The sequence below is a fragment of the Emydura macquarii genome, unplaced genomic scaffold (genome assembly GCF_026122565.2).
Source record: "Emydura macquarii macquarii isolate MOO-44397 ecotype Brisbane River unplaced genomic scaffold, CSIRO-AGI_Emac_v2 contig_554, whole genome shotgun sequence".
NCBI classification, from domain to species: Eukaryota; Metazoa; Chordata; order Testudines; family Chelidae; genus Emydura; species Emydura macquarii.
Genome location: NW_027130691.1, coordinates 7004277 through 7019649, shown reverse-complemented (window position 1 = coordinate 7019649; position 15373 = coordinate 7004277). Strand labels below are relative to the sequence as shown.

Sequence of the window (15373 nt, the reverse complement as noted above, 5' to 3'; positions counted from 1 at the left end):
ATTTGTACCCTTTTTGGCAGACCAGTTTAATGAGCCTTACAAACTAAGGGCTTTAACACGAAGAAGGCAAAGGGAGCATTTTGTGAAAGGGCAGAAAATTGCAAGTGTCATCAGTGGTGTACCGAGAGGGAGATGTGGGGGGCATGGCCCCAGGTGCTGGCCTGGAGGGGGAGCACCGGTCAGGCTCTCGGAGGAGGAGCCGCCTCCTGTTGCAGGCAGCCAGGATGTACTCCCGACCCTTCTGCCACTGTGCTGGGTGCCAGAAGGGAGCTACGAGGACCAGAACCCACCATACACACCCTTGCCTCCAGGCAGCCCCTGCTACCCCTACAGCGGGGGAAAATGTGAAACAGGCTCATAGACACCCCCCCCCCCCCACAGGGCGCTGACACTGCTGCCCACAGGGGTGAATGGGGCAGAGGAGGACATGGCCCCGCAGACCCCCCCGTGGGGCGCTGCTGCCGATGGGCAGAAGGGGGCACCAATGTAAGTATGGCCCCCAGGCGCCAGAGACCCACGCTACACCACTGAGTGTCATCCTGATTCCTGTCTCTTGTATTTCCTAGTGGCCAGTCCCTATGACATGAGCAGTAGATCCATTGTGTGAGAGTTAGTTCTAGCTATTATAGTTACACGCCATTAAAGAATCGTTTGCTTATGAAACTACTAAGACTTTCATGTATTGATTTGAGTTCTGCCTGGCCTTCTTTTAGGAACTGTGAAATTATCAAGCACAGAATCCTAGCGATGCAAAGAAAAACACCTAGTGGTTGCTTTACCTTTTTTCTTATTCACTCCTGAGATGCTGCCTATCAGTAGGCAAAGACAGTATCTAAAATGCAATTTTACTTTAATTTCTGTCTGCTTTAATTTTTATTATTTTGAGCCTGGATTAGAGTCTTCTTGTCACTAATGGCATACCTGTCTGATCAATCTTTGTGTATTAAATTGACTCTATTCAATTATTTGAGTTATGTTACATCATATAGAATTTACGGAAAGATCTGTCAATTCTGAAGAAATAACTGAGACGTAACAGCTTCAGATGGAAGTTTAGATGCCTCTAATAATGTTGTCTGTTCTCAGGATTATTTACAGACCTTTTAAAATACATTCATTAGTTCTGATACACTTGCTTTGTTCCCCTTTATCACCAAAGTATTCATTAAATAATTTTTAGACTTCAAAGGCAGAAAATTCAGATTGCATAGTGTCCATAGCATAACATCAGCAAACGAGAAGTAAACCAGTAACTTATCACTGTGATGTACTGCAAGGGTACCGTATGCAATGGCTAGTCTGTGTTCCATGATGATATTAGAAAAGGACACTTGTATTATAAGCCTCTAAATGTAGGGAGAGATACAGCATTGTGGATGGCATGAGAGGAGCTGAAGGATGGAATATACAAAAACTCTTTTTACAGCTGAAAAAATGTAACAAACAGATATGCCAAAATACTCTGGATTTACGGCATCTCTGGGCAAAAATATCCATTTGCTAAGACTGTGCATGTGAGTTCTCTTGACATACTAAGCATCACAGTCTAGCAGAATTGTATAAACTGTTTAAATATCAATTGTTTACGTGAAAATACAAAGAAGCTAAATTGCTTTAATGTTTCTGGTAATCATCGAAGCAAATATATACTTTTAAAAGTGTTTTTTTTTTTTTTTTAGTTATACAGAAAGAAGAAAGTTTTAAAAGAACTATTTGTGTTTTCTGCCTTTAGATCCTATTGATATTGTTAAAGATCCTATCCCACCACATGAATACAAGTCAGAAGAGGATCCAAAGCTTTATAAATCTGTGAAGACTAAAAGAGGGCCATTGTCTGAGGACTGGATTGAGGGGTACAAGAACAACCCTGGGAAATATCCAATCATGTGTGCATATAAACTGTGCAAAGTGGAGTTCAGATACTGGGGGATGCAGTCCAAAATCGAGAGGTTTATCCACGATGTTGGTGAGGATTTGTGGTCTTGTGCTTACTGTCAAACTTTTAACATTGTTTTAGCATTTGAGTCCAAGTGCAGCAGCATGTTACATAAACAGTGCATGCCCAGTTTTCATGTGTGGATGCCTTAAGAGGACGCTGGGCTACTCAGATCAACACTTGGCACAGAATCCTGTGCATATAACATGAGAGATTCTCAAGTTTGATTTTGACAGCTGTGGGACTGCCCCGAGTAGCCAGCATTGCTCCCATTGTTTGCAGTCAGACTGTGTGTGGACCCTAACCATGTTTGGCCACAGCTGTATCCTGGAAAATGTTTCAAACCCAGATTGGGAAGGGCCTTAATCCTCTGAAAAAGGAACACATCTGTCACAAATCTAGCAAACGCTTTCAAAGGTCAGTTTCTTTTCCTTATATTGGGCCAGATCCTCAGCTGTCTCCCATACCCAAGTAAATGGGCCTTGCAGGGGTGCCTGCCACAGGTCTCAGTGGAGGGAGAGATTCTCCACTCTGCCCCACACTGTTTTGGAACTGCTCTCTCTCTCTGGCCTCCCTGCTTCCCTTCTGAGTGGGAGGAGGATTGCCCAGTTGCTCTGCATAGTCACAAACCTCTCAACTCTCCATGATGCACCATTTAAGGCTCTCTGTCCTCTGGTGATTATAATTCAATGTGGAACGATGACAGTTCTCAGCTACAGTGAATGTACCACACTGATTAGCAGGTCAGTACTTCTAAAGGAAGCCAGCTAGTGTTTGTGTCAGAGAAGTAGTTAAATGGATGCTGTAAATGGCAGAACTATGGCAGCAGTGGCTGGTAATAATTTGTGTTTTGGCTTTGCAGAAAATATGTAACATAACTGAAAAGTTCCAGAGGGGTAGCCGTGTTAGTGTTAGAAACTGCAGAGCTGTAACTCATATGCAAACTTGACACAATCAGACTGGGTCTGAATAGGGACTTGGAATGGTTATCTCATTACAAGAAGTAATTGTCACTGTTCACACACTGTCACCCTCTAATCAACGGTTGTGAATAGGCCTCATCTACTCTGAATTGACTTTGTTAGCACGTGCCCTCCCCATTGTTGTTTCTTCCCCTTGGATGTATATATATACCTCCTATCTGTGATTTCCACTTCATGCATCTGATGAAGTGGGTTGCAGCCCATGAAAGCTTATGCCTGCAGAAATTTGTTAGTCTTCGAGGTGCTACAGGACTCTCGTTGTTTTTGCTGTAACATAACTGAGACAGTTTTTGTGCCATGCCACAATAGGCGGGATGTACAACTGGTCTGAAAAGAAACTAAATAGTTCCTTAAAACGGAAAACTACTGAGTGTCATTCTCAAGAATCCAGGCTATAGGGAGCCCTATTATATAGAGAGCCTAGAAGGTTGCCTGCTCAGAACATGCACCAGTGATGTAGAAATGTAGTAATTAGATGCGTTATCATTAAGTACAGACTGGAGCAATGGCATTGATGCATGTTAAATAAGACTAATGGTCATCGATTGCTGTGCTAACTAAATGGCAAGCGCAGCCCCATCATTTTTTTCTTTCTAATAGAGATCCTGTGGTTTTACTGATGTTTCTAATCACTATAGGGTCCCAAATGACGAGTTTTAGCACTTTGACAATGAATTGTGACCACATTAGTGCTGGGTTAACACTGCTTTCTAACCTCTCACCTCCATTAGAAAATTGCAAATCTAATGTAACCCCCCCCCCCCTTCCTCCACCTCCGCTCCCCCCCCCCCCCCCCCCCCCCCCACGGAGCCATTCCAGTTGTATCTCATTTGTAGTTACACTTTCAAATGGGTCATTTTCCCTCCTTGCTTTCAATTGCTTTACTTTTCATTTGATTGAATTTCCCTGGCTTGGCCTGCTGGGGACAATTATTGGGACATGCACCATAGGAAGTAGGTGGGATAAGGTAACCCATTTGGAAAATACATATCTCACTTTTTCTTCCAATATGTAATCTCACATTTTAGACCCTTCATTAGTTTCAGTAGAGAATAGGAGGCACTTCAGTTTGTGCTAGATTTTAGAGCACTGAAAAGCTGACCTTTAAAGGCTTGGAGATTTGATTCAGTTTGGGTGAACACTCTGTAGTTTATTTTCTTGTCCAAAATCTTTGAGTCTGCAAAATCATGCCATGTGAGAACAGGCTTTCTTACAGTAGTCTGGAACTCATTTAACATTTATTTATTTATTTATTTAAGATCAGATGTTTGATTTGTGTTGGGTCTCAGTCTGGGGCAGCTATTGAAGATTGTCTTACATTAGCCCAAGAGAATGCAATTGGGAAGTCCACCACAGGTTTTATAATGATCCCAGTGTAGGCTGGGAGAGGGCTGTGGGAGTTTGCTGAGTGCCAAGTGGCTACCCATGCAATGCAGACTAGGTAAATGACACTTAATAGTTAAGGATCTCATTATCAAGTCATATTTCAGTGTTCTGATTTAAGGAGTTCCCAGCCATCTGAAACAAAACTGTACTAAACCCTGGTTTTTGATTACTTTAAAACTCCATGTAAAACACGCTAATTTCTTGGCTCACAGAAGATAGAGAAGTAGAGGGGCGGTGAATGTGTCCACGCTAACCAACAGATGTCTCAGAAATTGTGTGTGAATGTTGGGGAAAAAGGACGGATAATCCAAGATTTTAGTGATTATACTAAAATACAATCATGGAAATGAAGATGCCAAATGTAACATCCTAATTCAAATGTATATATTGAAAGCCCTTGGACTCCATTAAGTAAAGCCATCCTGCTTCTGTTCATGCTAAATTTTCCTCTGTTATCTGCACGCTGGTTCCTTCCTATTGGCAAAGCTTCTTTGAATTGATTCTGCCAGCTCATGCAGAACGACCATGGTACTTCTTACAATAGTTAGCACTGGTCCTATTGTTTGTAATCATACTGTGTTTTATGCATTAGTTATTTCAGGAGCACTGTTACAGGGCATTATTCACTCCCCTTGGTAACAGGCATTGAGTGTTCTGCTAGAGCCATTTTGATTTTATTTTATCCATACCTTGAGGCTTTTGGCCAGTCTTTCAGCCTGGTGTGGACAAATGGTTCCTGTCTGACAGACCATACTGTACAGGGTTCTTGCACTATAACAAACCCCTTCCGTATACTGGGGAAATGGGTTAAATTCATCTCTGTCACAAGATATGGCAAGAAAATAAAATGAGCCCTTTTCACCTGGAAAATGAAGAGGAAGTATATGACCCTTTCAATTATTCATAAATAGGCTAGATAGAATTCAGGATTATTTCAGCAGATAATAGCAATATTTATGTTTAATCGTTTTTTTATTTTTATCAGTTTACATTTTCCTTGTGTGAAATTATGGGAGGTGTCAGACAATAGGGTGGGGGCAGACAGCAATTTTTAATGACAGTAGAGGTTGAGATTCAGAACCTTAAAGCTAATCGTTAAAACACTATCAACATCACAAGTCAAAATACAGAAAATAAATATGCTTAAATCAAACTCTTAACAACTTCTCAAGCAGCATTTTTCTTTCTTTGCCTATTCATTGGTTTGCATGTGTTGGATGAAATTGACATTTACTGACATTGACCAATAAAAATCTAATCCTTCCAATCCTATTTATAAAGGAGCTTTGCATAAGTTTAATTGTGGTCTCTCAGAAAGATAGCTCTTGTCTATTTTCTAAAAGACTTCATTCAGTCTCCTGTTGATCCAGCTGTTGCAATGAGCCATGTCATCTGATTGTCTGCCACTCAGGCTCCTTACTGCTATGTTTTATTGATATAAATAATGCATCTTTGATTGTTCTGAAGTGACTTTAATATGCATAAAATAGGAGAAGTCTTTGAAATAGAGACAGAAAATTGAATAAAGAGTGGAAATTAAAAGTTGGGTATGAGTGGGAGATGTACAGCCTTGGTTAACCACCCTGGATGTGCTGCTTGCCACATGAGGGGATAATCTCCCTTTTGTTCCTTGGTACTGGCAACAGCTTGTAAGATGTGTTTGTTGTTTTAGGCCACTTTGGGAATAGTGAAATCACAATGCAGAAGCAAACTGTAATTTTGTGCTCAGACCTCACTTTTATTGCGCTTTTCATCTGAGGACCTTGAAGCACTTTACAATTAGCCTCCCAAACTCCCTGTTATCCTCATTTTACAGAGGGGGAAACTGTCACACAGAGCAGCAAAGTGACTTCTCCATGGTCATCAAGTAAGCAGCGGAACTGGGAGGGGACTCCTAATTCTCTGTGCTACATAGTTGGTTGGACTGTGTTCCCTTAATGAAGTACAATAGAAAGTTGGGGGAAAGAGCTGAAAGAGAAGAAAAGGTTAGTTTAGTTAAAAATAGGAGAATTATAATATGTGGTTGACTTACTGAGAGGCAGGGTAAGGAAGGGAGTGGCTCTGAGGGAGGCTGTTGGAATGTTCTCAGTCTCTCATTGAACATAGCAGTCATTTGTTGACTAATTGGACGGTTGCTCTGTTGTCTCACAGCTTGAGATACCCACTTAAAGTGTGGGCTACTAATCTAGTCTGCTGTGCTAATTGTATGTGCTTTGCAGTGAACCCCAGAGTTTAATTACACTGATTGTGCACAATGTTACACAAGTTTAGGATTTTCACCATTCCTACTTGGTTGGTCCCTGTTTTTCATGGGTTACATTTTTTTTGTGTTTCTTAAACAAATCAGTGATGGATGTATTTTAAGAGTATATATTGCAGATGATGTGTATTCTAGTGCTGATAACTTGAGAGCTTTCTGGATAAGCCAGTAATTTTCAGAGAAGTTTTGCTTCATTTAAACTTTTTCTTTAGAGTACTCGTCTAATAAGGTTTTATACAATGTACATTGAAGTCTATGGAACAACTCCTATTCATTGGCCTGCCCCTATAGCTTGTACAAGTTTTGGCATCTCCTCTAAGCTTGTGTTTTAGCAGATTGCAGCTGGAGGATCGTAGACCTAACCATATCACTTTGCTTTTTGAGTGGCCTAAACAAGGGAAACTAAGGTGAAAATAAACACACAACTTCAGAGTTACATTTTATCAGAAATGTTCAAGCAACTAGAACTGTTTGGACAAGGTTATGGTGTCTGCTGTGGCTATCAAGGAAATAAAGTGCACACAAGGAAAATCAGCCGTCCTTTATCTGCAGCCAGGAAATTGAGTGGGTGTGTTATAAAATGCTTTTGACACAGATCACTGTTTGTGTAAAAACAACTGCCCAGATATACTTAGAGTCTGCAGTGTTTTTATGTTATACTTGTATTGTATTTGTGGTTTTACTTTAAATAGAAAAAGCAAACACTGAACGACGAAGAGAGACTTTTAGCCACAGACAGAGGCCATCCCATGGCTCCACACTGGTTGAATTCTAGAAGTATTGTTACAGTTTGATTGTAACAGGGTTGGCTGGGATGACAAGTGGAAAGACAAGTGATTAAATATCCAAGGCCTGCTGATTCTCACAAGGGAAAGATCTTTCCTAAAACAGTGGAAAATATTACAATTAAATCAACACAGACACACTAGTTTTTTCTTAAATGTGAAAATACTGCAATATTTTTTTATTTTGGTCAAAATGTTGCGCTCCCTGGAGAGTTAATAAAACCATATTCTTCACTAACTCTTATTGTGTGGGATAAAGTGGTTGGTGTTTATCCATAAGAGACTGTTCCTGCATTTCTTTCATAGCCCAAATTCCCATTGACTTTAGTGGATGTCTTGCCTGCATAAGGACAATAGGGTTGAGCTCATTCCATAAATGGGGGTATGAATCAGAAGGAGATAAGCCAGGGCTTTGTGACAGTTTGTTCTTTATAAATTTCTCAAGATGAAAATCAATTCTGATTCTTCCTTAGTGTTCATCTCTTTTATGAGCACAAAAGAACTCTTTAGGAGACTACATGATAGCACTTGCTTTTCTTCATGTTATTGGACCAGTGTGTTGCATTCCAATATATGGATATGTCTATACTGAGGCTGGGCGAGTGATTCCCAGCTTGACTAGATAGGATCAAGCTACTATGCTACCCCAACTGCCTACCCCAAATGTCTAGGCGGGTTTGTACTTAGCTCAAGCAGAGCTAGTACATGTAAGTCTACTGGAGCTGGGAAACATGCTGTCAGCTGCAGTGTAGAGATACCTTAGAAGTGTTGAAAGTGGAAGAACACAATTCAGTAAGGGTTACATCCCCCAATTTCAGCAAACGTGACCCTTATTACCATGTGAGAGTTGTTTGCTCTGCAGTGTCTACTGCAACGTTCCAAACAGTTGCAGCTCTGTTCTGTAAAAATAGCATCGTGGAGTTCCATGGTTATTTGCTCTCATTGATGTTAGATCACATTTGCCCATTTTACAAATAAAATGCTTTTTGTTCTGACAGCCCCATAAAGTTCTCCTAGGATCCGGCAGCGGAACTGGGAATTCCTTCTTCTTGCACAGGGAAGGATGGTCTTGTCGTTAAGGTACTGGACAGACACTTGAGGTCAGGGTTCAACTCCCAGTTGAATCACAGACTTCCCTTGTGACTCTAGACAGGTTACATTGTCCCTCTGTGCTACAGCTCTCCATCTGTAAAGCTGTCATGATATTACGTTTCTACCTCACAGGGGTGTTGAGGATAAATTCAGTGATGCTTGTGACATGCTCATATATTGTGATGGTGGGGACCAAGTAAGAACTTAGGTCATCGCCAATAAAGATTCTTTCTGGAAGCCAAATGGTACAATGCAATCTCATTTTTTCCCTTTCTGGATCTTGTCCTGTGCCTGATAAAGCCATGCCCAACTTAGTTGCCATATCCCAGGCTGATTCTGCGGGGCTGGCAGGTAGGAAAAACGCTGTCTTTTCTTGTTAAATGAAAACTTTTGTTCTAGAATGAGACACACAATAAACATGGAGCCCCACGATGTCATTTGCAAAAGAACAGTGCTGTAGGAAGAGGTGATTTAGCTCTCCTCCATCCAGTTCTACTACAGAACAGGAGGACTGCTCTCTTTCTGTTGGGAAGGGGTTCATACATGTAATTCCTACAATCTAAGGGCAGGAGAGTGAGACAGAGGAATTAAAGGAGGTAGTCTTATTATCTCATGTGGCTTTCTTGGTCCTAATGATTAAACTAAGCAAAGTCTGTGATCAGAGCTGTCTAATCCTTTACAGAGAGAACTTCTGAGAGAAGCAGAGCAGTTGAGGCACTAATATAGCAGGGCTGCAGTCACTAGAGTGAGCAGAGGTTGTCATGCTAACAGGCCTCCTGAATTCTGGAATAAGGGCAGGCAGGTGAAGCAGGCTTCCAGCATTGAGATGGAGATTGAAGGGTCAGTGTGATCAGACCAAATGCCCTAGGCTCAAGGCACTTAAGATTGAAAACAATCTGTTTTCGGAGTGTTGTTTCCATCTTAAAAGCTGCCATTTCCAACCCCGGATGGATCTCAGGACAGTTGTGGAATTGCTCACTGCAATTGAAACCAGTGAAAGAGTTTCTTGGCTTCAGACTCCCAGCCACATAGCAAAAAAAACACATAAAAACCCAATGATATGTGACTGGGAGTTTAAGCCTCCTTTATAGCTGCTGAATGTCCAGCTGTTCTTGGAAAGGTATTGGAGTTGACACCCATAGCTAAAGAGTTCATCAGCAAGCCCACAACAGATAATCTGATTGGTGAAACAAAATCAAATTGGACTGGGTGAATTTAAACAGAATTGAGATGCTAATCACTGCTGTTCTGCCCCAAGAGGTCACAGTGCGGTGGCCAGGAGATGCATGTGTGCCTGAAATTACCTCTTGAAAAAGAGAAACGGATGTCTGACAAATACACACAAAATATTGATAGGCTGCATTTTGTTTTGCAAACCTAGCCTAAGCATACGGTGAGCTCAGACTGACCTGACACAAGAACCAATGACCCAATATACTGCCTGCTTGTCTTGAATCATCCTATCAGAGGGAATAAATGACTTCATGGTGCTTGGCAGACTGATTGTAGCACCGTTATCTGACAAAGAATTCAGCAAAATGAATAGCAACAACACTGCCTATGACTGGAGGGAAAGACTTACGTGGAAAGAAAGAATCAAACATATGCATAAAAACAATCACTTGGGGGAGGGGGAGACATATCTGGTAACACATTACTAACAATTAAAATCTCCAAGCAACAGGGAAGGGAGAAGAATTATTTAGGCTGCTACAAAAAGATAGATGATAAAGCATAAGTAACATTAGACTGAAAATCTGGAAAATCTTTGTGGTGGTGAGATTTCTAAGAGTGTAGAATGGCTTCCCCATGGAAGCAGAGAGTATCACTTGAGACAAAGAACTGGAAATTGTATTCTGTGGGGAGCAATTCTGCCGTGGCCAGGGGCAAAGGGAGTGGAGGATGGCTATGCTAGGTCGGTCCCATCTTTATTTTCTGTGGGGGCCTTGACCACTTTTTTCCCCACCCTTAATTAATTGTTAATTGGTTTCAATAATCCTGGGGCAATTTGGTGACATCTCTGTGGCTCATTATTTCAGAGGAACTATTGTGGCCAGTGATCTTAGGTCAAAGACTTCACTGGAATGGTGGACTCTGCTGTGCAATATCATTCCCACTCAGAATGTGAGGACTTGATCCAATAATTGTAGCACCAGTAGCTTTGGACTTCCAGTCTCACCTCTGGTGTTTTGGGCAAGTCCTTTAACCTGTCTCTGCCTCCGTTTCCCAATATGTAAAGGGGGAATAATGTTTACCTGAAGGACTTGTGAGAACAAATTTGTTAATGTTTGTAACAGACTTGAAAGTTGCAATGTGCTGTTCATTGGCTCTGGGCATCCATCAGAGATAATCACCAGTTTAAGGCCATGATCTACCATGAGATTTTGAGTAGTCCTCACTGAAAATCCCAAACAATGACATATGCTTTATAGTTTAATGGCATGGTAATGTTGGCCATCATGTTTAACTTTTGAAAGAAAGTTTCTGGAGCACAGTCATAAATATTGTTCATATGTGTGGATGTTTGGAAGGATCTCCCTTTTGGAAATGTGGTGCATTGGAGTAAAATGCTAAATTATGTCATTATCCACTAGATTTTTCTAATGCATCAGTAAAAGTACTCTTTCTCCTCCTCTCCCACTAATTTCGAAGCTCACATTCATGATTCCATTTTGCCCATGAGTAGAGCTGCATGCAATATACCTGGGAAAACCTGATAGCACCATTTGAAACTCTCCTGGTTAGGAAACCAGGCAAAGCTTCTATACCTGACCTACACAATTTGGATCTGGATTTAAACATCCCACTCTGAATTTTGGCTTTTTAGTTTGGTTGAAAATCTGGCTTTTTAGGTTGGCTCATTATAGAGAGATGAGCCAGTAACGAAATCCAGCTCTGGGTTTGGATTATGAGAACATCCCCACTTTAAATCAGTGGCAAAACTTGCATTTTCTTCAGTGGTACGGACTTGGACCCGTTGAATGTTAATGCAGTGTCAACTTCGGGTGAGTGGGGTCAGGGGTTAGTGAACTGACCAGTCTGTGTATAGATTTCAAATGGCTGGTAACACCCTTCCTAACAAAGACTTCTTTATTGCAGATTGGTTAGCACTGTGTAATTAATGCCACTAAAATCAATTCAGTGGTGGTTTAGAGTCTCCTTCTAAATGAATAACATTCCTGCAGTGTGTTAACTTTGCTGGTCACTGGCTTGTTGTTGCTTCGCAGGCCTTCGGAAGGTAATGGTGAGGGCCCACCGGCAGGCGTGGTGCTGGCAGGATGAATGGTATGGGCTCACCATTGAGGACATCCGGCAGCTAGAGAAGGAGGCGCAGCTGATGCTGGCTCAGAAGATGGCCCAGTTCAGCTGCAGCGAAAATGAGGCCGAGCAGCACGGAGCTAAAGACTCCCCAGGAGAGAATAATCCTGAAACAAAGGCCTTTTCCTCCATCGACACGGCAGAGGCTGTTAATAATATCAGCGAAGCCGTGTCGGGGAAAGGGCTAACCAAGCAGTGGTCCACGTCTTCCAAATCCTCGCGATCTTCAAAAAGAGGAGGTGAGATGCTTATGATGGCATTAATTGCATTAGGAAAAAACGTATGACTCTTGCCTTGGTTCAAGCATGAAGTGTACAGATGTAACACACTGGGTAAGTGTGATCATATCTCTGTTTAGTGGCTAACCCTACTTACTGCTACCAGCTAACCGAGACACTTCTTTAGCCTGTGTGTTTGATGTGAAAGTCCCCTCTGATGGACCTGTGTTGAGGGTTATGCCCATGCTGTGACGGGCTCCTGAAATGACAGATGACATTGGCATGAATTCCATCAAAGTTAAAGAAATTACAAAAAGGGGAAATGAGGAAAGGCAGTGAGAGCTGGTAGTGGATTGTTGTCAAAAGAAAACAAGCAGGACACCATGGATGGGGGATTAGTCCTTGTTCTTAGTGACATGGAAATTTTTATAAGGTTTAATTCCTCAGGCGATGTTCTCTCTCTGGACATGTGCCTGTCTGATGTGAAATGCTAGATGCAGAGACAGAGTCACTGAATAGGCCTTGATCTGATTAATTGTTAGATTCTATGTCTCCTGCTTTGAATTTTTCCGAACTACAGTTAAAGTGACAGACATAATCCTCCCTAGTCAGTGATAAATGTTACTGCTTGTCATTCGTCTCTAAGGATGGGGTTGGCTCCCATGTTGCTGCAATACAGTTTGCACAGCTAAGCACCATAATTGGCCTTTTGGGAAGATAATGCAGGTCGCTGCTGTTGGTGAAGAGAGAGGTGAATGACAGCTGTTGCATTTTGCTGTTCTTGATGTCCTCTAGCCATCCATGACTAAGGAGATAAGATGCCACCATGGATCATTTCCTTTTAAATGCCATGCAGGAAAAGATGTCCAAGAGGCTCCAGGGAACCTCACGGAAGGGCTCACTTTAGACCCATGAATTCCCCCTATACCCTAGGTAGTCATGTTCTCTCAAGTATCCTTTACACTTTTCATTTTCTCAACCCACTTTTTGGAAAAGGTTAATCCTGACATCTTTACTCAGTGGTTCATTCCTTCAGGCACAATTCACATCAAAGACAATGGCCAAGTCTGTAGTAGCAAAAAGGTATGTCTTACAATGAGTTAGCTGTCTCACTGTAAAATCCTATGGTGAAATCCTGGCCCACTGAAGTCCTTTGGGCTCGAATTCATCCCTTGATGTAGCTGGGCAAAGTGACCCGCACAGGAGAACCTACAGTTCTTCTCTGAGTGCTTGTTCATGTCCATTCCATTGTAGGTGTGTCCACCTTTGTACACGGTTACCGGAACTTTTTTCCTTTTAGCAGTACCTTTAAAATAGGGCCAGCTTCAGCGCCCCCTGGAGCCCGGCGCACATACTGCAGTATATGAGGTGCTGCCAGCCCTACACCCACTCAGTTTTTGCTTTCCGCCGGTGATGGTTGTTGGAACTGCTTCGGCTTGCATCGCAAGTGCTCAATCCATTCTGTTCTCCCTTAATCATTTGTTGTTTGTCTTAATTAGGTAGATTAGACCCGCTGGGCCTGCTAATAAACGAGCAGAAGTCCACATTAGCCCTGGTGCAGCAGATAGAGTTCATTGGGGCAGTCCTGGAGGCATCCCAAGCCATAGCTTTCCTGCCCTTGTCTCCTCTCCTTCTCCCCCCGCTCCCGCTGGAGCTTTCGAGATGGCACAATCTCCTGTCCTAGGATCACAATGGCTTGCTACTCCCAGACCTGAACTCTCTACACCTCATGGCATGGAGGCTCCATGGCTGACAAGCAGACGAGCAAGCCTGTGCGGTGCAAGTCCAGCAAATCCTGCTGGGTAGCAGGAAACCTTCCATGTAGGTCATGTATCAGGCTAAATGGAAGCGATTTACCTGTTGGGCAGAGTCCCAGGGGATTTCGCCTGGATTGTCGCTGATACAGGCGATCCTGGAGTACATATTGCAATTAAAACTCGAGGGGCTCGCCGTAACCTCCCTGAAGGTCCACCTAACAGCTATATTGGCGTTCCACCAGCCTTTGGAGGGGAGATCAGTTTTCACCCACCCTCTGACAATTAGGTTCCTGAAAGGGGTGCAGAGGCTCTATCCACAGGTCCATGACCCGGTGCCTTCCTGGAATCTCAATCTGGTCCTCTTGCGGCTCATGGGGCCCCTCTTTGAGCCCATGGCTACATGCCCTTTACTGCTGCTGTCGTGGAAGGTGGCCTTCCTGGTGGCCATTACCTCGGCAAGGAGGTTCTCCGAGATTAGGGTGCTGACCTCAGAGCCTCCTTATACTGTGTTCTGTAAAGACAAAGTTCAGTTGCGGCCGCACCCAGCCTTCCTGCCTAAGGTGGTTTCCCAATTTAATTATAACCAAGACATTTTTTTCCCATGTTTTTTCTCAAACTGCATGGTTTGGAGGAGAAGAGGAGATGGCACACACTAGGTGTTAGAGGGGCATTAGCATTCTACATCAAGCTCACAAGACCGTTCCGGAGATCTTCACAACTCTTTGTTGCGATAGCTAATGGGATGAAAGGCTTACCTGTTTCCGCCCAGTGCATCTCATTGTGGTTAACTTCCTGCATCAAGTTCTACTATGAGCAGGCAAAGGTGCCGCTTCCAGGGATAATTACAGCCCACTCAACCATAGCTCAAGCTTCATTTACAGCCTTCCTAATGAGAGTGCTTGTGCAAGACATCTGAAGGGCTGCCACCTGGTCATCTGTTCACACCTTCACGTCCCACTACACCATCGTCCAGCAGGTGTGGGACGACGTAGGCTTCAGTAGAGTGGTCCTGCAGGCAGCTCACCTGTAACTCTGGCCCACCTCCAGGGTATTGTTTGAGTGTCACCTACAGTGGAATGGACATGAGCAAGCACGCAAAGAAGTTACTTACCTTGTAACTGTTGTTCTTCAAGCATGTCCATTCCACGCAGCTCACCTGTAACTCTGGCCCACCTCCAGGGTATTGTTTGAGTGTCACCTACAGTGGAATGGACATGAGCAAGCACGCAAAGAAGTTACTTACCTTGTAACTGTTGTTCTTCAAGATGTGTTGCTCATGTCCATTCCACGACCCACCCCCCGTCCTAGCTGCTGGAGTTGACGGCGGGAAGGAACTGAGGGGGCATAGGGCCGGCAGCGCCTCTTATATATAGCATGTGCACGGGGCTCCAGGGGGGCGCCGAAGCTAGCCCTACAGGTACTGCTAAAGGGAAAAAAGTTCCGGTAACCGTGCACGAAGGCTCACACATGCCTACAATGGAATGGACATGAGCAACACGTTTTGAAGAACAACAGTTACAAAGTAGGTAACCATCTTTTCACTTGCTACACACTTATATGGAGATCAAATTACCACTTGCCTTGGTTGTGCTGAGATTTTATAGTGACAGAGCCATCTTTTGTTAGCTATCTCATTAT

The 15373-nt window shown here is 43.0% G+C and overlaps 1 protein-coding gene across 1 annotated transcript in view; it reads left to right on the top strand.

The window, feature by feature from the left end:
- Positions 1 to 15373, top strand: part of PITPNM2 (phosphatidylinositol transfer protein membrane associated 2) — a 166318-nt gene that overhangs the window by 99936 nt on the left and 51009 nt on the right. Inside the window, 2 exon segments of the mRNA XM_067539649.1 lie at positions 1733 to 1966; positions 11670 to 11999. Coding sequence (XP_067395750.1) covers positions 1733 to 1966; positions 11670 to 11999 — 564 coding nt within the window.